Below are 26410 nucleotides of genomic sequence, written 5' to 3' on the forward strand. Positions count from 1 at the left end.
ACTGCAAGAGAGCCAAGGAAATGGTTAGGTATGTGAAGGGTCAACAAGTTATAGCAGCAATCTACCTCACCAAGCAAAGTGAGAAGAATAAGAGCACCACATTGAAGCTGCCCAGCAACACCCGTTGGGGTGGTGTTGTCATCATGTTTGACAGTCTCCTGGAGGGGAAGGAGTCTCTCCAAGAAATGGCCATATCACAGTCTGCCGTTATGGACAGCTCCATCAAGAGGATCCTCCTGGATGATGTATTTTGGGAGAGAGTGGTAGGCAGCCTGAAACTCCTGAAACCTATAGCAGTAGCCATTGCACGGGTTGGGGGAGACAATGCCATTCGGTCTGATGTTCAGAATCTGCTTGCAGATGTAAGAGAAGAAATCTGTACTGCCCTGCCCATTTCACCGTTGCTCCAAGCAGAGGAAACTGCAGTTCTGAAATGCATCAAAAAGCGTGATGACTTCTGAAGCCCATGTACGCTGCAGCGTAAGTGTTGGACCCCAAGTATGCTGGCAAGTGCATCCTGTCTGGTGCAGAGATCAACAAGGCCTATGGTGTCATCACTACCGTGTCTCGCCACCTTGGCCTGGATGAGGGCAAGGTTCTTGGCAGTCTGGCGAAGTACACTTCCAAGCAAGGGCTTTGGGATGGAGATGCAATATGGCAGTCGTGCCAACATATCTCATCAGCCACCTGGTGGAAGGGACTTTGTGAATCTGAGGCTCTTTCCCCGTTGCCTCCATCATCCTTCAAATCCCACCAACATCAGCCGCCTCAGAGCGCAACTGGTCCTTGTTTGGGAACATACACCAAAGCACGCAATAGGCTGACCAATACAAGGGTTGAGAAATTGGTGGCCATCCGGGCAAATTTGAGGCTTTTTGAGCCTGACAATGAGCCATCCTCAAGGTTGGAAAGTGACAGTGAAGATGAGTCCTCAGAGTCTGACTTTCAAGAGGTGGACATTGAGGAGGTCCAGGGAGAAGACATGGAAGCCTGAGAGGAAGACAACCAAAGCTTTACTTTCTAGACTATCATTTTACAGATGTACGTTGAAAATGTTGTTGGGAGATGCGATGGATCATTTAATATTCCCTTTCTTTTGTTGTTCAGTGAAATCATCCCATGTGAAGATTCAACTCATTTAATTAAAGTTAAATTCGTAATACATTTTTATTTATTTTTTTCTATTGGAAGGATTTAATCATTTGCAATTATGTCTGCTTATGATAAGGTAAAAGGTTTATGTTTCTGGCTCTATATGATATGGTAAATATATCCAATGCAAAATAACAACATTTAAATGGTATTAATATTAATTTGCATATTTCAGTTAATTCCCACAGAAAGTTTCCACCTCTGAATATTCCCCAAAATGTGCAACCCTAATTGCCACCAAAAATATTATTCATTCATTTAATCTCCCCCGCCTCACGTCTCTCCCAGTCAAGATCATCTTTGCTCGAGCACCGAACTGTGTGTGTGAAAATGTCATTGGTCTTAAAGAGACAGCGCACACTTTATTTTATAAAATATGTTTATTCTATGGAAATGTTGTTGATCAGTACAATAAAGTAGGGAATGTCTGTAGCCCCATGACATGAGCCAAAACAAGCTCAATAACTCAATACTCCTATTGAATATGCATTCACCTGTATTTGGCCTAGGCTACATCTTGATTTACCCAGTGTATTAATAGACTAGAGATTTACCAGTATGTAGTTTGGTAAAAAAAAAAATTGTTTGTGTAACTGGTTCATTAATGCATTCGTAACAATAAAAAAAATCTAATTTCAAATGTAATGATATTGAACTCAAAATATCTGTCTGGGTCAAGTGTCCCCCCCCCCGGTATCGTTTTGGTGTTCAATATTGCCATACTAAACCTGGTATCTGTATCAAAGTCAAATTATGCTATCGTGACAACACTGTGTGATTTTTGTGTGGATGTGGAATAGTTTCAGGAAGGGTTGGACTGGACAGTGAACTACAACTGGAGCGAGGGGCTGTTCAAATTGACATGGTATAGGCCTATATGGATCATCTATGGGAGCATCCATTCAAGACATTTGCTGCCATTTGAGTTAGGGCTGGGCGATATGGCCTAAAAATCATATCTCGATTTTTTTCTCTCCAAACTTTATTTATTACATTTTCTAAATAAGTTTTGTTGCCCACTTTAAAGGTCAATACACTCCATGTAAAATTATTCCTAGGCTAACTATAAAGCCTTCCACAACCATAAGACCCACTTTAATGATTTTTATCCAAATAAACTCAGTAAAAAATGAAACGTTCCTTTTTCAGGACCCTGTCTTTCAAAGATAATTCGTGAAAATCCAAATAACTTAACAAATCTTCATATGACCAATTTTTATGACCGATTTGAGAAAAAAAAAACATATTTAAAAAAAAGAAGACATTTTTAATGTATTTTTTATTTTAAATTTAATATTTATTTTCTGTTGGCCCAAACCTCAAATGCAAATAGCGAGTCTCAACTTCTTCCCTAACAACAAGCAGTTATCTTTTGTCGTTGTTGTGAGTGGCAGGGGGAGGGGCTCGGTGTCTGTGCGAGTGGGAAGGTGCATGCAGGACAGAAGGGGTGAAGGAGACTAAAAAGATGTAGAATGCCTCTAAAAAAACAAACAAGTATAAAAACCTTGATTCTTGCGATTTACAGGAATTTAGAACATCGTGCTAAAACATACATTTGAATTAATCAAATGAATTTGAGTCCAACCCATTTTTATTCTGGGCTTTGGCTGCTCTGCAATGGGACAGCCTACAATCCCTCCCTAAACACGGCGCCTCGTCCACAACCATCCTATTCATGATCTCTCTTGGTCTCGAAGTAATGGCTTCATGTGTAGTTCCAGTGAGGAAAGGGGAGATGCCTGGTTCTGATGTGGTCTGTGGAGATGCTGCTGTGTCGTTTGGCCTGAGTCGGCTGGGGAGTAGTGGACAGCCGCTCACGGTTTGGATGCGTCCCAAATGGCAACCTATTCTCTATATAGTGCTCTACTTTTGATCAAAGCCTTATCGGCCCTGGTCAAATGTTTTGCACTACACGTGGAATAGGGGGCCATTTGGGACGCAGGTTTCTGTCTGTAGACGGCCAGTCTGGTGTGTGTTGGCAGAGGGCAACAGCATTGTGCCATCCTGGTTTAGACTGGTGTAGAGTTTGGCATTGAGACTGCAAGACTGGTGTGGAGGTGGAGGTGACCAACCTTGTTGACAGACCTGTCTGGATTCAGCTGAGAGATGGGGGATGGAGGAACGCTCTTGAAGTGTGTCTGTGAGGTGTGGGGGATAGAGGAAAGGGGGTGTGTGTGTGTGTGGTTGGTTGGGGAGGTGTTAGATTCATCTCCAGTGTGGTTCATGACCCCTGCTGTGCCTCTCCCTGCTGGTCCTCTCTCACTGGGCCGTGAGTCACTAGGCTAATGGGTGAGTGTAAATGGCGAGACCCCCCCCCCCCCCCATAAATCCTCCAGACCGTCAAAAACACCAATCATTAAAGCCACGCGGGCGCTAAAATTAGCCGCCTCTCTGCTTGCGGACATCTGTCATGACGCTGAAGGAGGTAGTCATGGCTCCTAGTGCTAATTTGTTGTTGCTCGCTCACTCACTCACTCACTCAATTGAAGGGCTTTTTTTGGCATGGGAAACATATGTTAACATTGCCAAAGTAAGTGAAGTAGATAATAAACAAAAGTGAAATAGACAATAAAAATGTACAGTAAACATTACACTCACAGAAGTTCCAAAAGAATAAAGACATTTCAAATGTCATGTCATACAGTGTTTCAACGATGTGCGAATAAGTAAAGTGCAAAAGGGTGCCCTTTTCTTGTGGCAACAGGTCACAAATCTTGCTGCCGTTATCGCACACTGTAGTATTTCACCCAGTAGATATGGGAGTTTATCAAAATTGGGTTTGTTTTTAAATTCTTTGTGGATTTGTGTAATCTGAGGGAAATATGTGCCTCTATGGTCATACATTTGGCAGGAGGTTAGGAAGTGCAGCTCAGTTTCCACCTCATTTTGTGGGCAGTGTGCACATAGCCTGTCTTCTCTTGAGCTTTCTGTGTCTCTCTCTCTGTATCTCTGTTTCTCCCTCGCTCTCCAGCCTCCTGTAGTGTAGCCTAAAGTCAACATGAGCCTTTTTGAAATGTACGACACTTTCAGAATTCAGTTAAATCCGTTGAAGTTGTCAGTTTGTTTTTCCCTCTACTTAAGTCGTGTTTTTTTTTTTCTCATCCTAAATGGCCTTGAGACTTGATGCGGGCAGCAGCACTGTAGCAGCAGCAGTTTCATGCTGCTGCTACAGTGACGTTAAATGACGTTTAAGATGAGGCAGGACAATGTTATTATTTAATTTTTATGAGCACGGCCTTCTATTACAGCATATCGGATGACTGTCATTCATATTCCATTCACCCAGCTCAATGTAACATTGATAGGTTTAGGCTACTACATGATACTCAAATGTTCCCTATACCCATCATGAGGTTGCTACAACCTAGCCTATGAATGGATGTTTACAACGGTCGAGAGAACAATTTGAGTAATCAAGTTGACAAACAGTGACATTCAATAACGCTTTTCACACTTGCCTGCATCGATACTGAACAAAAATATAAACGCAACAAAGTTTTGGTTTCATGAGCTGAAATAAAAGATCACAGAAATTTTCCATATGCACAAAAAGCTTATTTCTCTCAAATTTTGTTCACAAATTTGTTTATATCCCTTTTAGTAAGCATTTCTCCTTTGCCAAGATAATATAATCTATCCACCTGACAGGTGTGGCATATCAAGAAGCTGATTAAACAGCATGATCATTACACAGGTGCACCTTGTGCTGGGGACAATAAAAGGCCACTCTAAAATGTGCAGTTTAATCACACAACACAATGCCACAGATGTCTTGCTGTGAGGGAGCACGCAATTGGCATGCTGACTGCAGGAATGTCCGACATAGCGGTTATCAGAGTATTTAATGTCAATTTCTCTACCCTAAGCCGCCTCCAACACCACTTTAGAGAATTTGGCAGTACATCCAACCGGCCTCACAACCGCAGACCACATGTAACCACGCCAGCCCAGGACCTCCACATCTGACTTCTAAACCTGTGGGATTGTCTGAGGAGGGGGAGGGTGGGTGCTGAGGAGTATTTGTGTCTGCAATAAAGTCCTTTTGTGGGGGGGAAAAACTCATTCTGATTGGCTGGGCCTGGCTCCCAGGTGGGTGGGCCTATGCCCCCATAGGCCCACCCATGACTGCGCCCCTTCCCAGGCATTTGAAATCCATAGATTTGGACCTAATTTAATTTATTTAAATTGACAGATTTCTGTAACTCAGTCAAATCTTTGAAATTGTTGTATGTTGAGTTTTTATTTTATTCTTCAGTATAATTGATCTAGGGTGTAATCCTTAGTCCAACAGTTGAAAACGAGAGTTTCTATTGGACAAATTCAGTATGTGGACACCTGCTCGTCCAATGTCTCATTCCAAAATCATGGGCATTAATATGGAGTTGGTCTCCCTTTGCTGCTATAACAGCCTCCACTCTTCTGGGAATGCTTTCCACTAGATGTTGGAGCATTGCTGCGGGGACTTGCTTCCATTCAACCACAAGAGCATTCGTGAGGTCGGGCAATGATGCTGGGCGATTAGGCCTGGCTCGCAGTCTGCGTTCCAATTCATCCCAAAGGTTTTCGATGGGGTTGAGGTCAGAGCTCTATGTAGGCCAGTCAAGTTCTTACACACCGATCTCGACAAACCATTTCTGTATGGACCTGGCTTTGTGCCCGAGGGCATTGTCATGCTGAAACAGGAAAGGGTCTTCCACAAAGTTGGACACACAGTTCCAGTAAAATGACATTTTAACGCTACAGCATACAATGACATTCTAGATGATTCTAAGGGGGTTAGCCCAGACCATTATTTCTCCTCTACCAAACTTTACAGCTGGCACTATGCATTGGGGCAGGTAGCGTTCTCCTGGCATTTACCAAACCCAGATTTGTCCATCGGACTGCTAGATGGTGAAACGTGATTCATCACTCCAGAGAACGCATTTCCACTGCTCCAGAGTCCAATGGCGGCAAGCTTTACACCACTCCAGCCGACGCTTGGCATTGCACATGGTGATCTTAGGCTTGGCTGCTCTGCCATGGAACCCCATTTCGTGAAGCTCCCGACTAACAGTTTTTGTGCTGACGTTGCTTCCAGTGGCAGTTTGGAACTCTGTAGTGAGTGTTGCAACTGAGGAGAGACAATTTTTACACGCTACATACTTCAGCACTCGGCGGTCCCGCTCTGTGAGCTTGTGTGGCCTACCACTTCGAGGCTGAGCCGTTGTTGTTCCAAGACGTTTCTACTTCGCAATACAGTTGACCGGGGCAGCTCTAATAGGGCAGACATTTTATAAACTGACTTGTTTGAAAGGTGGCATCCTATGCTGGTGCCACGTTGAATGTCACTGAGCTCTTCAGTAAGTCAATTTTACTGCCAATGTTTCTGTGGGGATTGCATGGCTGTATGCTCTATTTTATACACCTGTCAGCAACGGGTGTGGCTGAAATGGCCAAATCCACTAATTTGAAGGGGTGTCCACATACACTATATTTACAAAAGTATGTTTCTCCCTGTTACGTTTGCTTCTGTTTTTAAGAAACATTTTAACACAATCGGCAGAATGAATACACCCCTGATCACACGCAAACACAGTTCACTTTCATAGCATGATAATTTAGCTTGTTGTATAATTCCTTCTCGCATCTACACGCTCACCTTTACCCTTCGCTTGTGGACTTCAGTGCACAACACATCAGCTGTCTGTGACCAGGTGAAAAACCTTCCCAAGCCAAACCTTCATTTCATATCCGCTAACTGCTACATACACAGCCTACATCGCTGCCACCATATTCATATTCATAGCAGACATAGCTACTAGAACTAATGAGTTTGTAAACCCATTACAATCATGCAGTACAGTGTACGGTCAGCAAGCAGTTTAGCAGTTACACCGGCATTGAATTAATACATCCGAAAGCTTAGCTTGACTTGGAAGAGTTGGTGTTGGATAGCCTTAGCCAGCTAGCTAACATAGCGTCCCTCTCTGTTTGAGCCAGGTGTTTTAAGTAGGCTAAACTAGCTAGTTGCATTCGATAGCTAAAAATACAACGAAATATACGTAGCTAGCTCTTTCTCGCTCTCTTACTTCGCCTTCATTTTTAAAGAAATCAATTTGTTCAAAACTGTTTGTCTATCTTTCTCTTGAGTCTACTACTCCCCACATTGTATGCACTGCAGTGCTAGCTAGCTGTAGCTTATGCTTTCAGTACTAGATTCAGTTCTGCAAGATAGGTTGGAGGCCGTCCTCTGGAAGTTGTCATAATTACTGTAAGTCTATGGCACGGGTCCGATTTTTTTATATATGTATTTATTTATTTTTTTATATATTTTTTTATAAAGAAAACAAACAATTCCACTTATTCTTTTACCACAATGCTGAATGCTAATTTCCTCAAAACAATAACAAAATGCGCCTGGGAATGACCAGTCACCTTTCGCGGATCTCAGCTTCGAGAGAGGCCAGTTTGCATGTCGCTTTTCATTCAAGTATGCGTATGTTTCTGCAGACAAAGTGTTCTCTAGTCTGTTTCTGCTCTCTTGACAACACTTTATGGACTTGTCATGCAAAAAAAATGGTTTGGCTTGACAATGACTATGGAGTAGGCAAAAGCACACATAGATATGGGACCAGGCTACAAAAGTAGTGCATTACATAGGGTGCCTTTGGGGACATCTTGGTGCGGCTTGGTCAGGTGTGCATTTAGCCACTTTCCCATTCCATACCGTCACTATTCTCAATTCACATCTACCTTCTTAATGTAGATGATTTATAAAGGTGAGCGAGACCAGGTGAGTCAGTCAAACCTGCACACATTCCTGTTGCAGTGAGGCAGATTTACATTACTGAGGTGAACAGTGTTCTGCTATGCAGATCTCTCTCTCTCTCTCTCAATTCAATTCAATTCAAGGGGCTTTATTGGCATGGGAAACATGTGTTAACATTGCCAAAGCAAGTGAGGTAGATAATATACAAAAGTGAAATAAACAATAAAAATTAACAGTAAACATTACACATACAGAAGTTTCAAAACAATAAAGACATTACAAATGTCATATTATATATATACAGTGTTGTAACAATGTACAAATGGTTAAAGCACACAAAGTTAAAATAAATAAACATAAATATGGGTTGTATTACAATGGTGTTTGTTCTTCACTGGTTGCCCTTTTCTTGTGGCAACAGGTCACAAATCTTGCTGCTGTGATGGCACACTGTGGAATTTCACCCAGTAGATATGGAGTTTATCAAAATTGTATTTGTTTTCGAATTCTTTGTGGATCGTGTAATCTGAGGGAAATATGTCTCTCTAATATGGTCATACATTGGGCAGGAGGTTAGGAAGTGCAGCTCAGTTTCCACCTCATTTTGTGGGCAGTGAGCACATAGCCTGTCTTCTCTTGAGAGCCATGTCTGCCTACGGCGGCCTTTCTCAATAGCAAGGCTATGCTCACTGAGTCTGTACATAGTCAAAGCTCCTTAAGTTTGGGTCAGTCACAGTGGTCAGGTATTCTGCCACTGTGTACTCTCTGTTTAGGGCCAAATAGAATTCTAGTTTGCTCTGTTTTTTTGTTAATTCTTTCCAAGTGTCAAGTAATATCTTTTTGTTTTCTCATGATTTGGTTGGGTCTAATGTGCTGTTGTCCTGGGGCTCTGTGGGGTGTGTTTGTGTGTGAACAGAGCCCTAGGACCAGCTTGCTTAGGGACTCTTCTCCAGGTTCATCTCTCTGTAGTGATGGCTTGTTATGGAAGGTTTGGGAATCGCTTCCTTTTAGGTGGTTGTAGAATTTAACGGTTCTTTTCTGGATTTTGATAATTAGTGGGTATCGGCCTAATTCTGCTCTGCATGCATATTTGGTGTTCTACGTTGTACACGGAGGATATTTTTTGCAGAATTCTGCATGCAGAGTCTCAATTTGGTGTTTGTCCCATTTTGTGAAATCTTGGTTGGTGAGCGGACCCCAGACCTCACAACCATAAAGGGCAATGGGCTCTATGACTGATTCAAGTTTTTAGCCAGATCCTAATTGGTATGTTGAAATTTATGTTCCTTTTGATGGCATAGAATGCCCTTCTTGCCTTGTCTCTCAGATCGTTCACAGCTCTGTGGAAGCTACCTGTGGTGCTGATGTTTAGGCCGAGGTATGTATAGTTTTTGTGTGCTCTAGGGCAACGGTGTCTAGATGGAATTTGTGGTCCTGGCGACTGGACCTTTTTTGGAACACCATATTTTGGTCTTACTGAGATTTACTGTCAGGGCCCAGGTCTGACAGAATCTGTGCAGAAGATCTAGGGGCTGCTGTAGGCCCTCCTTGGTTGGTGACAGAAGCACCAGATCATCAGCAAACAGTAGACATTTGACTTCGGATTCTAGTAGGGTGAGACCGGGTGCTGCAGACTGTTCTAGTGCCCGCGCCAATTCGTTGATATATATGTTGAAGAGGGTGGGGCTTAAGCTGCATCCCTGCTCACCCCACGACCCTGTGTGAAGAAATGTGTGTGTGTTTTGCCAATTTTAACTGCACACTTGTTGTTTGTGTACATGGATTTTATGATGTCGTATGTTTTTCCCCCAACACCACTTTCCATCAATTTGTATAGCAGACCCTCATGCCAAATTGAGTCGAAGGCTTTTTGAAATCAACAAAGCATGAGAAGACTTTGCCTTTGTTTTGGTTTGTTTGGTTGTCAATTAGGGTGTGTAGGGTGAATACATGGTCTGTTGACGGTAATTTGGTAAAAAGCCAATTTGACATTTGCCTCAGTACATTGTTTTCATTGAGGAAATGTACGAGTCTGCTGTTAATGATAATGCAGAGTATTTCCCAAGGTTACTGTTGACGCATATTCCACGGTAGTTATTGGGGTCAAATTTGTCTCCACTTTTGTGGATTGGGGTGATCAGTCCTTGGTTCCAGGACTGGGGGGAAGATGCAGAGCTAAGGACGATGTTAAAGAGTTTTAATAAGCCAATTGGAATTTGTTGTCTGTATATTTGATCATTTCATTAAGGATACCATCAACACCACAGGCCTTTTTGGGTTGGAGGGTTTTTATTTTGTCCTGTAACTCATTCAAGGTAATTGGAGAATCCAGTGGGTTCTGGTAGTCTTAATAGTTGATTCTAGGATTTGTATTTGATCATGTATATGTTTTTGCTCTTTATTCTTTGTTATAGAGCCAAAAAGATTGGAGAAGTGGTTTACCCATACATCTCCATTTTGGATAGATAATTCTTCGTTGTTGTTTGTTTTAGTGTTTTCCAATTTTCCCAGATTTGGTTAGAGTCTATGGATTCTTCAATTACATTGAGCTGATTTCTGACGTGCTGTTCCTCTTTTTCCGTAGTGTATTTCTGTATTGTTTTAGTGATTCACCATAGTGAAGGCGTAGACTCAGGTTTTCCGGGTCTCTATGTTTTTGGTTGGACAGGTTTCTCAATTTATTTCTTAGATTTTTGCATTCTTTTTCAAACCATTTGTCATTGTTGTTCATTTTCTTCGGTTTTCTATTTGAGATTTTTAGATTTGATAGGGAAGCTGAGAGGTCAAATATACTGTTAAGATTTTCTACTGCCAAGTTTACACCTTCACTATTGCAGTGGAACGTTTTACCCAGGAAGTTGTCTAAAAGGGATTGAATTTGCTGTTGCCTAATTGTTTTTTGGTAGGTTCCAAACTGCATTCCTTCCATCTATAGCATTTCTTAATGTTACTCAGTTCCTTTGGCTTTGATGCCTCATGATTGAGTATTGCTCTGTTCAAGTAGACTGTGATTTTGCTGTGGTCTGATAGGGGTGTCAGTGGGCTGACTGTGAACGCTCTGAGAGACTCTGGGTTGAGGTCAGTGATAAAGTAGTCTACAGTGCTACTGCCAAGAGATGAGCTATAGGTGTACCTACCATAGGAGTCCCCTCGAAGCCTACCATTGACTATGTACATACCCAGCGTGCGACAGAGCTGCAGGAGTTGTGACCCGTTTTTGTTGGTTATGTTGTCATAGTGTGGCCTAGGTGGGCATATGGGGGAGGGAATGCTGTCACCCCAGGTAGGTGTTTGTCCCCTGTGTGCTGAGGGTGTCAGGTTCCTGTCCAGTTCTGGCATTTAGGTCGCCACAGACTAATACATGTCCCTGGGCCTGGAAATGATTGATTTCCCCCTCCAGGATGGAGAAGCTGTCTTCATTAAAGTATGGGGATTCTAGTGGGGGGATATAGGTAGCACACAGGAGGACATTTTTCTCTGTTAAGATAATTTCCTTTTGAATTTCTAGCCAAATGTAAAATGTTCCTGTTTTTGATTAATTTAATGGAGTGAGTTAGGTCTGCTCTATACCAAATTAGCATTCCCCCTGAGTCCCTTCCCTGTTTCACACCTGGTAGTTTGGTGGATGGGACTACCAGCTCTCTGTAACCTAGAGGGCAACCAGTGGGTCCGTCTCCTCTATACCATGTTTCTTGCAGGATGACAATGTCTGCATTACGATTTCTTTGGTGAAGTCCGGGTTCCTGCTCTTTAGGCCAAAGGCAGATGACCTCAGACCTTGGATATTCCAGGATGATATAGTGAAGGCTTTTTGTTCCATAAAGTGTCCAATGTTGTTGGTCGGGGTTTGGCCTCAGGCCAGTAAGTGTGAGCAGAGCCTGCTGAGCATCTGGTACATGCCGTTGGCTTGGGCGAGTGTAAGAGTGGGGGTTGGGCCAGTTTGCCCGCTCACTACCTGGGCGTATGTGTGACTTCCATGTTGATGCCCTCTTTGCGGGGGTGGGGTGCATGGGGTGGGCAGGAGTGGCATGGGTCTGATCTGAGGGGGCCAAATTGGGTGTGGGCATGTGTATGTGTGGGGGGGTGTGTAGGTCTAGGGGGGGGTCCTGGAGGTCTTGGAGGGTGTCTCGCTGGTCTGGGTGGGGTGTCTATTGATCTGTTGCTCCTGTGTGAAGTGTTGGGGCTTCGTTTGAGAGCGATGTCCTTTAGAGTCCGGGCAAAGGTGGGCACTGCTGCCTTGTAGAGGTGGACCTGGTCATAGAGGCTGTTCAAGTCTCTCTCTCTCTCTCTCTCCTCTCTCTCTCTTCTCTCTTTCTCTTTCTCTGATTTGTAATCCCCTCCCCCATGTCATCACTTAAGCACTAGATTGGAGGTAATGAGAACCCTGCTCGCTACAAAACATAACCCAGGATGGATAGGAGTTTACATCCTCACTCCGCTACAGAGAGGTTGTGTGTGTGTTTTTAACTGATGATGCTGACGTAAGTAGCTGTAGGTCATTGAGGTGCCCTATCCCTGACCGTTACTGCTGTGTACAGGACGAGTGCTGGGAACGACACTGTCCTCCTGTCATCATTATCATAGCCGATTGACAAGCCCCTGCCAGGGAGTCGCTCATCCTCAGCCGTAAACACACATACATCATCTCGTATGTGTATACTGTATTCTACTGTATCTTAGTCCGCTCCGCTCCGACATCGCTCGTCCATATGTAATAGTCTTAATTCATTCCTTACTAGATTTGTGTTGGTATATGTTGTGTACTTTGTTAGATATTACTTGTTAGATATTACTGCACTGTCGGAGCTAGAAGCACAAGCATTTCGCTACACCCCTCAATAACATCTGCTAATCACGTGTATGTGACAATAACATTTTATTTGATTTCCACAACACACTGTTTGATATAAGAAAGGGAGAGAAAGGGGAATAAAGGGAGAGGGGAAGAGAGGAAACAGGGGTGGAAGTAGAGATGGATGTAGTAAAGGGGGAGGGGGCGGAGGGGGTGGAAGTAGAGATGGATGGGGGAGGGAGGGCGAGGGGTGGGGTGGAAGTAGAGATGGATGGGGTAAAGGGGGAGGGAGGGAGGAGTGGACATTAAAAGCAGGGACCTTGTAATTCTGTTTCCCTGACATTAATTAGCTGTGGTTGGGTTGTATAAACACGGCAGTAAAAATGAATCACTGACACACCCTCTCCTCTCCTGCTGGGTGTTGGAGAGCGAACAGGAGATCATCCTGACTGTCCTCCCCCAGTTCTGCTCTGCTGAAGGGGAGGAGGATTCATCTTGGCCTCGGTTCACTGTCTGAGACACACGCATGCACACATCTCACACACACACACACACACACACACACACTTTCTCTTTGCTCTCTCTGTCCAACACACACTTTCCGTCCCACACACACACTCTCCGTCCCCCACACACTGTCTCACACACACTCGCTACATTGCATTATTTATTTGCGCTGGCAGACACCCTGGTCGACCAAGGCGACTTTCACCCGGCTGTCTGCCTGGGTTTTTACATATGGCCTTTTCATATACAGCCTAGCACTTACTGGGGCTGCTGCGTTCGCTTTCTCAGTTTCTCCACATTAATCCCACGAAGAGAAAGAGCTCTTCTAGATAAAGGTGTGAGGCCCAAATGGCACCTTTTTCCCGTATAGTGCACTACCTTTGACTAGAGCCCTATGGGCCCCGATCAAAAGCAGTGCACTAAAAAGGGAATAGGGGGCCATTTGGGACTCATCCAGAGAAATCTATCCTTCCTGCCCTCCGGTCATAAAGGTCAACTCCCCTGTGACCTAACCATTACTCCCGCTCTATCTTCTCCCTTCCTCTTCATTTAGCTTTCTCCAGTCTCTCTTTCAGCTGTCTTTCAACTCGCTCGCTCCCGCTCTGAGACACGTTTCCTCCCTCTCTCTGTTTATCAACGCCCAGTATCCCTCCCCCTGTTTCTGAAGTAAGAAGACAGAAACGCACTAGGAGTCCTTGGTTATATCTATGCTAGTGAGAGCATCAGCGGAGGAATGGAGGATAACGGCGAGAGGGAGGGAAGATGGAAGGATGTAGGAAGGGATAGGTACAGGCAGCGAGCTAATAAAGCAGGGGCTTCTTAAGGAATGATAACGTGTATAATGAAGTGGGTGTCAAAGCTGATCTGCCAGCCTGGTTGGATAATGCTCTGCATGGCATGGTGGGCCCGTGCCTGTTGTCCTTGAGGAAGGTTGGTGTAGGTTTGGGGATCAGTGCTTCTTATGGGACTGATCACATCAGTGTTGCCCCGCAGGTCCCCGCCAGGGCACAGGGTTGAGACCCACTGGGTTCWTCCCAAATGGGACCCTATTCTCTTTTGTAGTGCACTACTTTTGACCAGGGCCCTATGGGTAGTGCACTATAAAGGGAATAGGGTGCCATTTGGGGAAAAGGCTTCACGTTGTATGAAAGGGCAGTCCTTTAGACTTATATTGTAAGCACAAAACAAGCCAAAGTCACATGGCGATCACTGTTGTACTGTTGCAGGTGGCAGTGGTGTTGATATCCGGTAGCCCAGGTCAAATAACCGCTACAACTAACGCTACACAGTCTTTGTGTATGCAAAGCCTGCATAAAAACGGCCAATTTCAACATTTGACAAAAGGCCACCGGCAGACCAACAACTTGGTCAGATTTCATAGGAAATATAAAAGAAAAGAAAGAGCTGGGCATCAGGATGCTCTGTGCCTCAGAGCCCGGTGTGAGGCGAGGGGCTTTGTCCCAAATGGCACCCTATTCCCTTTATAGTGCACTACCCATAGGGCCCTGGTCAAAAGTAGTGCACTATAAAGAGAATAGGGTGTCATTTGGGATGCACACAGTGACACACGTACAATGGGGATTCCCTGTTGACGATGCTTTTTGAGTTTGAGATCTGCTATACCGACGCAAATGATTGGTATGATGATAATTTGACAGTGACTGAAACTCTTTCTGTTGTTTTTCCATGTGTCAATTTGAGTGAAACCCTGTTTCTCTCGCTGTCTTCTGTCAGGTGTTCTTTATAACGTTAGTTGTAAAGTAGTGCTGAGTGATTAACTGAAATAATAGTTTTTCGGTTATTAAACAACTAATTGACCGATGTCGATTCAGTTACTTAAATTCTATTTAGTTTGTGTTTCTTTGTGAGCCCAATGTGCCGTTTCTCTCTAGAGCGAAATCGAATCATTCATGAGAGAAATTAAGTCTAGAACTATGTGGGATACTGGTTTGAAGGGAGATGTAATTTTCATTAAGCAAGTATTCAACCTAGTTCAGCGCAAAAAACGTGATAATTAACTACAATGACAATAATCCATTGCGCCTTTTCTTTCCGGCTCGGACAGAGACGGACACACTTACGCCTGCTACGTTAGGTTGCATACAGACCGCATGAAAGAGGAATGTACACAACACAATGAGGAGAGAGCTAGAGAAGGTTTGTGAAAGTATGCCTTATCTACTTTGAAGAGCTAGTAAAATGATTTCGTCAGCTCTGCAGCATACTTAGGCAGGCTAGCCTAGCTAAATAGGATGACTAAAGACAGTACAGTATGGGGAGCACAGAGATGACGTTAGATGGTCTGGCTGGCTGGCTGCTACTGACTGAGCAGAGATGCGATGATGAAAAATAATAAAGTAATCAAATAATAAAGTAATTAAATAAAAAGTAAGTAATATTCACAGAAATATTTTATTTCATAGTCATTTCCAATTTTTCTATTGATGTCTACCCAATGTGACCCTGACAGAGACAATGAAATATTTTCAATGTTTTGGCAATTGAATGTTCACTATTTTTGGCTTTGGAATTTCCATTAAAAAGCTGTAAAATATTTTCTGTCATTTCCTTTTTTATTTTAWTTTTTTTAAACGGAACCAATCTCAAACACTAATCACTCAGCACTATTGTAAAGGCTCTTTCACCTGTGCTACTTTACACCCCCTTCGACAATACTTAGTTCGCCAAATTATGTCATTGCGTCTTTTTTTGTGCTCACGATATCACCCTAAAGTTGACCTAAATGGACTGCCCCCCATACAACGGGCAGCCTGAGTGATGGTAATGTTTAGGTTGCAATGTTTTTAGCCTGAAACCTGTCATGTTTTCTCAAATTCAAACTGCTATACAGATGCAAATGATTGTTATCATAATCATTTGACTCAAACGCTCTCGCTTTGCGTTGTGAATGGTGTCCGTATGACTGAAACTCTCTCTGTCTGTGTGCGTTTCCGGTCAGGTGTTCCGGACGGACTTCATCACGGCCATGAAGCTGCCAGACTCGGCCCAGCTGGGCCCTGATGACTTCTACGTGCTGTCTGACCCCTGGAGACAGGAGTGGGAGAAGGGGGTCCAGGTCCCCGCCAGCGTAGACGCCATCCCAGAACCTGTCGTCAGGTAGGGAGGATGTTTACTGTTTGAGGGCTCTATTAAAATCACCTGACTCCATTTTGTTTTTACCAGGGTTCTGTTTTGTTAGGTTTTCGCTTTCAAAATCCCCCCCAAAATTTCAATAGAAAAACAATGTTTAAACCACATCAGGAGACTACTTTTGAGCTATAGGGAAAATGTGAGACGAATTCCATTGCACACCTAGCAAGAGGCTGTCGTTTTAGTGATTGTTTTTGTAACGCTATATGAGATGGTAGAGTTTGCAAAACAAAACTAGCCACTGGATGCAAATAATCATGATATCATTCTGCAAGGTAAGCATAGGCTACTTTGTATGTCACATTTAATTGACAAGGTTTTTGGGAACGCCTTTCCATCTACCAGAATATTTTTCATGAGCCTCATTGCCGATGACTACACAAAGTGCCAGCTGCACGGGGAAATTCTGTTTGCCTATTCAGAAAGTTGCAGGAATCACATTCTGTTCGTATCTTATGACAGACTTGGGCAAATTTAAAAAAAATATTCAATTCATTTAGTTTATTCAATACTAAGTTCAATACATTTTTTGAATATTGTTGAATTCCATTTTTTTGTGATTCCGTCCACATTTTTAGGGCCCTACTGTTTGAATGCTTTCACTGCTCTGATACAGTGCAACCAGGAAAAACAACCACACTCTGAACCCTCACACACCAACAACACTGTTTGAATGCTTTCATTTATTCTGATACAACTCTGATAGGTGAAGTGTGTGTGGTTGTGAGGCAGAGGTAAAGTGGGGGTTAGAGAAGTCACACCAAAGGGACTGGGTCACAGGGCAACATCAACAAACATCAGTGCTTTACTCTCCTGCTCATACAGGAAACACAATGTGCCCAATCACACACTAAAAGGACCGCCGTTGGGAAACACTGCAGAGGACACAATCTCATTCTCACACACACACACACACACACACACACACACACACACACACACACACACACACACACACACACACACACACACACACACACACACACACAGACCTGTGTGCTTAGCTTCAGTGTAACGTTGCAGCATGTTGCATTGCCTGGCTCTTGGCTATCATCATCTCCCACAGACAGACGGGCGTGTGGCAGTATCGGAGTCCCCCCCACACACACACACACATGCCCCATTCCCCACCACACACATTTGACAGGTTTTACTGGAAGTGATCACAGCAGCACCATGTGTTCTAGAGGTCAGGTCAGCTGCATTGTGAGAAAGGGTTTGTAGTGGGCCCTTAAGTGCTGCTCAGTGTCCAGGGATCGTAGGATCACACACCAACCAGGGTTCATAGGATCTGGGAACATGGAGATGTTGGTCGGCGTTCGTCAGATGGGGGGGGGGGGGAACTACACAGACTGGGTTGTAGGCTTATTCCTCTCCCAGAGTGAGGATGGGAGACTGGGGCGCACGCACACACACTCATGCGGTGACACACACACACACCTACATAGAGACTCACGGAGTGAGGCAGAGGTAAAGTGGGGGGTAGAGAAGTCACACCAATGGGACTGGGTCACAGGGAAACATCAACAAACCTCAGTGCTTTACTCTCCTTCTGGTCATGCAGGAAACACAGTGTGCAAAGATGGGTTGGATAGATAAGCTGTGTGTAGACCTGGATAGATAGCCTAGTGGTTAGAGCGTTGGGCCAGTAACCGAAAGGATCGAATCCCCGAGCTGACAAGGTAAAAATCGGTCTTTCTGCTCCTGAACAAGGCAGTTAACCCACTGTTCCCGGTAGGCCGTCATTGTCAATAAGATTTTGCTCTTAACGGACTTAGTTATATAAATATAAATATAAATAAATATGAATTAAAAAAGGTACAAATTATGAGAGGAACAGATGAGGATAACTAGATAACTGGATGGAAAAATTCACAAATTAGCATGTGCTTGTCTTGATTGATTGATTTATTTAGAATGTGGGGAGATGCAAGGATAGATGGTAGATAATAAGTGAGTTGACTGCACTTAAAAATAATGACATCTTCCAAAGAATTGTGGAAAGGAAAAGCTGCAGGGCCTGTCGGTCTCAGCTAGCCTTGCGTTCTCTCTCGGGCTCGCAGTCCTCCTCTTCTCGTCCACTGTGCGGCCCTCGCTCTGTCTGTACGAGCTCACTGTGCCGTCGTGGTTTCCGATAAACACTTAATGGTCGAAGAGAAAGACCGAGATGGCTCGGTCCCTGTGTTTGTGCTCCTTTTCGGAGAGAGAGAGACCCCCCCCCCCTCCCTTGGCCAAGTGGAAGTAATTAGCCGTTGCATAACAGTCTCATTCGCAGACAGAGAATGACGAATTGGCACGGTCTTCTTTAGCCTCAGTCCCCATTGAAAACGCAGGGGAAAGAAATCATTACATGTATGAGAACTTCTTTTTCCTAATGAGAAAAGGCTTGACGCAGCAGCAGCAAAGGCAATTTTTTTTTATTTTTCTCTGTTGACTGTGGTGGCGGATACTGGAAACCATCATACTTCGAAAAGACTTTGTCTTTTGGTTTGCCTGAGGGGAAGAGGAGAGAAACTGAACAGTAGCTGAGAAAAAGGGCGGCGAGTGCATGGCTTGGTGGCTCAGTGGGGAGATAAAATACGTTTTGGGGTTCAGAGGTCTAGAGAGCCGAGGAGCAGGGCCTTGACCTAGGAAAACTAGCATTGCTTCCCCAGGGAACAACCTCATCTCAGTCCTAGGCTAGTCCAAATGGCACCCTATTCGTATGTGCACTAACTGTGGCCAGAGCCTTTGATCAGCTCAGGCTGCATCCTTTCCAGCAGACCAGGCTTGAAGTCACAGTACACTATTTTATGTCCACTTCAACAACTGAAACTCCCAAACTCCTTCCATGCAAGACTCCTTCTATGATGATGATTGACATTATAAAGAGCAGGCTTTCGGCCAAGGATGAGCATGGGTCAAAGAGGTTTTAAGAACCCACTGCTCTGTACACATCATTACCAAACTGACTGGTTTCTGCCTGGCCTGGGTCACTGGGTTCAGGATTGACTGGAGCTTGGCTTGCCTGCTCTCTGGCCTGGCTCTGCTTGGCTTGGTAATGGTACTCGGACCGCAGCCTGCCTGCTGTCTGTCTAATCCCAGTGCCTGGGCCTGCAGGCCTGCAGTTTCAGAGAAACCTGGGTTCAATACTGTTTTGAAAACTTTCAAAATAGTTTGTGTTTGCGTTAGTCAGCCTGGAGTGCTGGGGATGGGATCCATAATGCGTCAGGAAGCTCAATCAAGCCCAGCTGCAGTATTAGATGTGGTTTTGAGTAGTATTTGAACCCAGGTGTGGTCTCCTTTTCTCCAGAGCTGCTGTGCAGACAGGCTTGTAAGAGTCCAGTCATGCTGTTGTAAGCTCACTCACCAGGGTGGCTGGATGGAGGGGCGCCATCACTTCTAGGCCTATACTCTCCTGTTAACTATGTCACAGGGACGCCCTCTCCTTTCATTGTCTTATCTATGGCTTGGTGAACTCTGGTTCAATCCCACAACCACCCCTTGCCCTACCCCCTATGCACGGAAAATAATGGATCATTTTAAGCAATACGAAGGTAAATATGCTCAGGTTTGGATTCTCTGGTCCTTTTTTCTATGCGCCAGTAACCCATCAGTGGATTAGTAGACCTGCCTGTAGTGGTACACCACCTATTGAGTTGAAGACCGGTTTAGTAAAACGGGAGATGAAATCCACGCGAGCTGTGCTTGGAATCGTAAGCACATAGATCACTGAAGTAGGCTATTAAGTCATTTGTATTACATCCTAAGCACAACATTCTCCAAAGGATGTATGTGTGTATAAGCTGTCCCAGTGTGTGTGTGTGTGTGGGGGGGGGGGGGGGGGGCTTGTGTGTGTGTGTTTTACAGTAGTGGTCCCTTGGGTTGTATGTGTTTGTGCGTTAGTTGGGCGCGGGTGTGTGTGTGTGTGTTATTTCTCCCTTGGGTGGTGCAGCTGGATCTCTTCGCAAGGAAAAGCAGTCCTCCCACCAAAAGCAGTGTGCATGCCACAGCTATGAATCCAGCCTACAGACACACACACTCACCCTCCACACCAGTACTTGTGGTTGGACCCGTGTGGCGGATCAAAGCTGTGTGCTATGCATCGTGGGCTGAGCAACATCTGGGGCATTAAAGGGTTCCCTACGAACTTCCATCTGCCTGCCCTCTCTCCTGTGCCTGCATGTGTGTTTCTATGCGAGCTCATTGTGTGTCTGTCTACATGTATGTATCACGTGTTGTGCACCCTGCCACCTCAGACATACAGACCGCTTTAGGGGGAAAGCTCTAGTTGTTGATCATCCCACATGAAACAACAGGCAGCTCCGTTGTTATCAGTTCCACTGCTGCCCTGTGGTGCATGTCTCTGTGGTGTTTTTCTTTGTGGTTTGGTGAGGGGCCCCTCATGCCAATAGCTGTGGCCACTGCGGGCTCTGCAGGTGGCAGCAGGACCTTCAGAGGCTGAGTCCCAAATATCAACCTATTCCCTATATAGTGCACTGCTTTTGACCAGACCCCTATGGGCCCTATAAAGGGAATAGGGTACTCTTTGGGACACAACCTCTGCTCGGTTTCGCCTGGGTGACTCATCCTCACTTACTCACTTCCCACTCCTTCTCACAAATGACGCTATTTCCTGCTCATCAGGGACCAGGAGACCGTTGGTTCAGCAGCCTTTTCCTTTTTGTTTTTGAATATCTCTGGTAGGGAGAAGGAGACTAGGGGAGACACAGGCTCAGAAGTACACTACACACATGTAGCAAGCCAAGCAATCCACAGCAGGTGTTAGCAAAACGGACGAAGCCTAAACAACTGTCTCGCCTAGAGATGCGCCGATATCGATATCAGATATTTTCCTAGTCCCCCAAAAAAACGATATTTGAAATTTTTGCGGCTTTTTAAGCATTCTAGTACAGTTAAATAGTTACTCATGGACGCAGCGTTCTAAGGCACTGCATCTCAGTGCAAGAGGCGTCACTACAGTCCCTGGTTCGAATCCAGGCTGTATCACACCCGTTCGTGAGTGGGAGTCCCATATGGCGGTGCACAATTGGCCCAGCGTCGTCTGAGTTTGGCCGGGGTAGGCCGTAATTGTAAATAAGAATTTGTTCTTAACTGACTTGCCTAGTTAAATAAAGGTTACACACACACGCACACAAATACCACACACACCACACCACCGACCCCCAAAAAGTTTTTTTGTTGGCATTTACGTGTGTCCCCATTACCAGTAAAACATCATCAAAACCTTTTTTTCACTTACTTGCTGTGCTGTTTCGTTGTTCTTTTGTTCAGTCGTTTCATTCTCAACCAGGATTTCATCACACGTCAGGCAGTGAAGTTTCAGCTCTGTCTGTCCGTGGCCTCTCTTCCTCGGTGCGCACTGTCGCTGTGTCCGTTTCCATCTTGTCCAGCTGTGTATGTAACATTTCACGTAAACTCTGTTTCGTGTCTGCATCGAAGTAGCGGTCCTTGTACCTAGCATCGAGCCTGGTGGCGACACAGTAAAGAGGCTCCGAGAGAATGCCACCGGCTCACTTGTTCACAGCCTCAAGTAGTTTTGTAAGTTTTAACCCCGCGGTCTGTGTCGGCAGTTTTGTTGAGCAGGCGTTTCAATTCCACGACGGAGGATATCACGTCTGCTCCAGACACAGTCGATGAGTTTATTTCTCCAGTCAGTTGTTCAAACGGCGCTAGGAGTGTGTTCAAGTTTCAAACATGTTCTCAAATGCCATTTGAAATGGCAGCAGCGGTATGAGAACCAGCACATTTTTGGGCATGCAATACGGCTTTCCTCAGTACGAAATCCTCGTCGACCCGCTGTGCGGTCAGACTCACTCAGCATGCTCATGGGGCTGACGTCGCTGGTCCGAATGTCAGTCGTGACGTTAATAGCAGTAGCTCATAGATGTACGTTTCAACAATACTGTGTAACTCCGGTAGGGCAACATCTGAAAAATTGTGTGTACCGGGGCTCGACCAGTCGGCGAAAGCCAACATCATCCACGACATAGGACGGTTGATTGTCAAGGGCAATGAATTCCATTGTCTTGACGTTGATGGATTTCTCCTTTTGAGTTGTCTCGCTGACGATGTTGGCATTTTTAGCTAATATCGTCCGATTCCGATATGCTCACCGATTTTATATCGTGCATCCCTTGTCTCACCAGTCACTTCTATTTCAAATCCTGTGGTTTGTAGCTAAAAGCTGGATGTCAAGAGGAAACCTCGTCGTTGACCGACATACTCCAGGATTTGAGCTCTAATATTTAATGAGGTGACAGTACAGAATATACAGTGCATTCGGAAAGTATTCAGACCTATTCCCTTTTTCCGTTACAGCCTTACTCTAAAATGTATAAAATATTTTTTCCCCCCTCATAAATCTACACACAATACCCCATAATGACAAAGGAGGGGGGGAAAAGTTTTTGGGAAATGTAAAAAAAAAAAATTGAAATACCTTATTTACATATGTATTCAGACCCTTTGCTATGTGACATGAAATTGAGATCAGGTGCATCATGTTTCCATRGATCATCCTTGAGATGTTTTGACAACTTGATTGGAGTCTACCTGCAATTCGGCCTGRAATTCGACCCCCAAATTTTTTGTTTGATTAAAAACATCAGCAAATCAGCTCCAAGRGATATTTTATTTTAACCCCCTTCTCGCCCCATTTTCGTGGTAGCTGGCTCCAAGTGATTTCAAATGTTGTAAATCTGTTCCAAAGTATTCCCACARATAATAAAGAGATATACAGTAACAGTCAAGTTTGGACACACCGACTCATTCCAGGGTTTTTCTTTATTTTTACTATTTTCTACATTGTAGAATAATAGTGAAGACATCAAAACTATGAAATAACACACATGGAATCATGTAGTAACCAAAAAAATATTAAACAAATCAAAATATATTTTATATTTGAGATTCTTCAAAGTAGCCACCCTTTGCCTTGATGACAGCTTTGCACACTCTTGGCATTCTTTGTGGGAACTCCTTCAAGACTGTTGGAAAAGCATTCCAGGTGAAGCTGGTTGAGAGTGCCAAGAGTGTGCAAAGCTGTCATCAAGGCAAAGGGTTATTATGTTTGTAGAAATACAAAACTTTCAATCATTCAATGGTATGTCATCACTATACTTTACATTCCGACATTACATGTATCCATCGCAGTGCTATTATATACCGTTGAAGTACAGTTCTAGGTCATTGTGCATACCATATGTAGGTCATATGAACTTCATCCACAATGATTCCGACGATTTTGGAGCTGTATAGGATTGAGGCCAACACATCTCTCCCAGGCTTCCCCAACCAGCTCTCCGGACTTCCGAAGACAAGGTCACATGCACCCTCACGTATAGCGTTCTTGTCTTCCACCACACACTGCTCTGAGACCCAGGGCTGTTGCTTTGCGGGTTTCGTCATCCGTCCACTAAAGTCTTTAGCCGGGAGACGACTGTCAGAATTGGAGGTTGTTTTCCGAYCTTTTTAAAGACTAGAACTAGCTAGCTGGTAAATTAGACTTTRCCCCAGAGCTCGTTGGCGAGACCGCCAATACATCTTCCTCTCGCACGAAGGCTCGAAAATGCTCCAATTTAGTCCTGTTTTAATTAAATCTCTAAGCTGGTCATTACTATGTGGCAGTGTCGTCTCTCTATCTCCTTTTCAGAAAGCCCCATCAGAGTATTTCTCCCCACAGTTTGTCTAGCTGGGCTAGCTAGCTATCTTTAGCTTGGCTTGTTTACTTCTAGTGGGGGTGTAGAAAATTGACAAGGAAGCGTGGGGGGTGTTGCACATGCGCATATCGTGCATATGAGAAACAATCAAAAAGTTTGCTCAAATGAGCGAATATTGAATTTTACACAGTGGGTCACAACTCTTTGTTGTGTAGTCTCATCAACTAAACTTCTTCTGTGRGTGATTTTAAAATAATCGGTTCAAGAACATTCATCTGGTGTAATAGAAGCAATTATTGGTACCATCATGGTTGTCTTAAAAAAAAGTTTTATTTACACGAATATTGCCATTTTCCCTTTCACTATAATGGGGGATCCTACCGTGCCTGCAATACTGCGGTCGGCCTTGAACTTCTTGGCTTCAATGAGAGGGGGCAGTCCTTCTCCCCTGGTTTGGACCTAGGCAGACCGGAAATAAAACACTTACAGGGGGAAGAAAAAGGATGTGAACCCTTTGGAATTACCTGGATTTCTACATAAATTAGTCATAAAATTTGTAGACATAAAGTCACAACAATAGACAAACACTTAAACTAAACTAACACACAAACAATTGATTTTTCATGTGGTTTATTGAACACACTGTATTCACAGTGCAGCTTGGAAAAAGTATGTGAACCTTTGGATTTAATAACAGGTTGACCCTCCTTTGGTAGCAGAAACCTCAACCAAATGTTTTCTGWAGTTGCGGATCAAACCTGCACAACGGTCAGGAGGAATTGTGGACCATTCCTCTTTACAAAACTGTTTCGGTTCCACAATATTCTTGGGATGTCTGGTGTGAACCGCTCTCTTGAGATGCTGTGGCATGACCTCAATCGGGTTGAGGTCAGGACTGACTGGGCCACTCGAAGGCATATTTTCTTCTGTTGAAGCCATTCTGTTGTTGATTTAATTGTCTTTCGGGTTGTTGTCCTGTCGCATCACCCAACTTCTGTTGAGCTTCAATTGGTGGACAGATCGCCTAACATTCTCCTGCAAAATGTCTTGATAAACTTGGGAATTCATTTTTCTGTCTGACAGCAAGCTGTCCAGGACCTGAGGCAGCATAGCAGCCCCAAACCATGATGCTCCCTCCACCGTAGTTTCCAGTTGGGATGAGGTTTTGATGTTGGTGTGCTGTGCCTTTTTTCCCTCCACATATAGTGTTGTGTGTTCCTTCCAAACAACTCAACTTTAGTTTCATCTGTCCACAGAATATTTTGACAGTAGCGCCGTGGAARATCCAGGTGCTCTTTTGCAAACTTCAGACGTGCAGCAATGTTTTTTTGGACAGCAGTGGCTTCTTCCATGGTGTCCTCCCATGAACATAATTCTTCTTGTTTAGTGTTTTCGGTATTGCAGACTCGTCAACAGAGATGTTAGCATGTTCCAGAGATTTTTGTAAGTCTTTAGCTGACACTATAGGATTCTTCTTAACCTCATTGAGCATTCTGCAAGTGCTCTTGCAGTCATCTTTGCAGGACGGCCACTCCTAGGGAGAGTAGCAACAAGGCTGAACTTTCTCCATTTATAGACAATTTGTATTACCGTGGACTAATGAAAGTCAAGGCTTTTAGAGATACTTTTGTAACCCTTTCCAGCTTTATGCAAGGCAACAATTCTTAATCTTAGGTCTTCTGAGATCTCTTTTGTTCGAGGCATGGTTCACATCAGGCAATGCTTCTTGTGAATAGCAAACCCACATTTTGTGAGGGTTTTTTATAGGGCACGGCAGCTCTAACCAACATCTCCAATCTCGTCTCATTGATTGGACTCCAGGTTAGCTGACTCCTGACTTCAATGGAGAAGTCAGTAGCCTAGGGGTTCACATACTTTTRCCAACCTACACTGTGAATGTTTAAATAATGTATTCAATAGACAATCATTTGTGTGTTATTAGTCTAAGGAACACTGAGTTTGTCTATTGTTGTGACTTAGATGAAGATCAGATCAAATTTGATGTAAAATTTATGCAGACATCCAGGTAATTCCAAAGGGTTCACATACTTTTTCTATGCTGAAAAAATCTCACTCACTCACTACACTTCCTCATCCAGCAAAACATAGCTGGCAASGAGAAGCCTTTCTCTTTAATGACCTCATCAGGGATGCCAGAGCACCCTGGCCAGTCACTCTCGCCTCCCCGCTTTAAGGAGAGTAAATGCTGTGTTACCCAGCAGACCCCAACGTCTCAGCTCTCTTTTAAAGAACCAGCCACCCAACACTACCATGCACCGCTTTGCAGTGTTTCGTTTAGCCTCTCCTTCTCTTCTCTTTATTCTCTCATCCTCCCATTCTCCTCTCGTCCTTCACTCAAGGTTTGGTGTTTTTTCTCTATGAGGTGGCGTAGTCGTG

At 44.2% G+C, this 26410-nt stretch overlaps 1 protein-coding gene across 2 annotated transcripts in view; it reads left to right on the top strand.

Moving 5' to 3' along the window:
- LOC111980267 (protein Jade-1) overlaps positions 1-26410 on the top strand; it is a 143673-nt gene that overhangs the window by 33994 nt on the left and 83269 nt on the right. For both annotated transcript variants that reach the window (XM_024010966.2, XM_024010967.2), the window contains exon 4: positions 16162-16319. In XM_024010966.2, coding sequence (XP_023866734.1) covers positions 16162-16319 — 158 coding nt within the window. The remainder of the gene's footprint in view (positions 1-16161; positions 16320-26410) is intronic.

The sequence above is a fragment of the Salvelinus sp. IW2-2015 genome, linkage group LG20, assembly GCF_002910315.2.
Source record: "Salvelinus sp. IW2-2015 linkage group LG20, ASM291031v2, whole genome shotgun sequence".
In the NCBI taxonomy this organism is placed as follows: Eukaryota; Metazoa; Chordata; class Actinopteri; order Salmoniformes; family Salmonidae; genus Salvelinus; species Salvelinus sp. IW2-2015.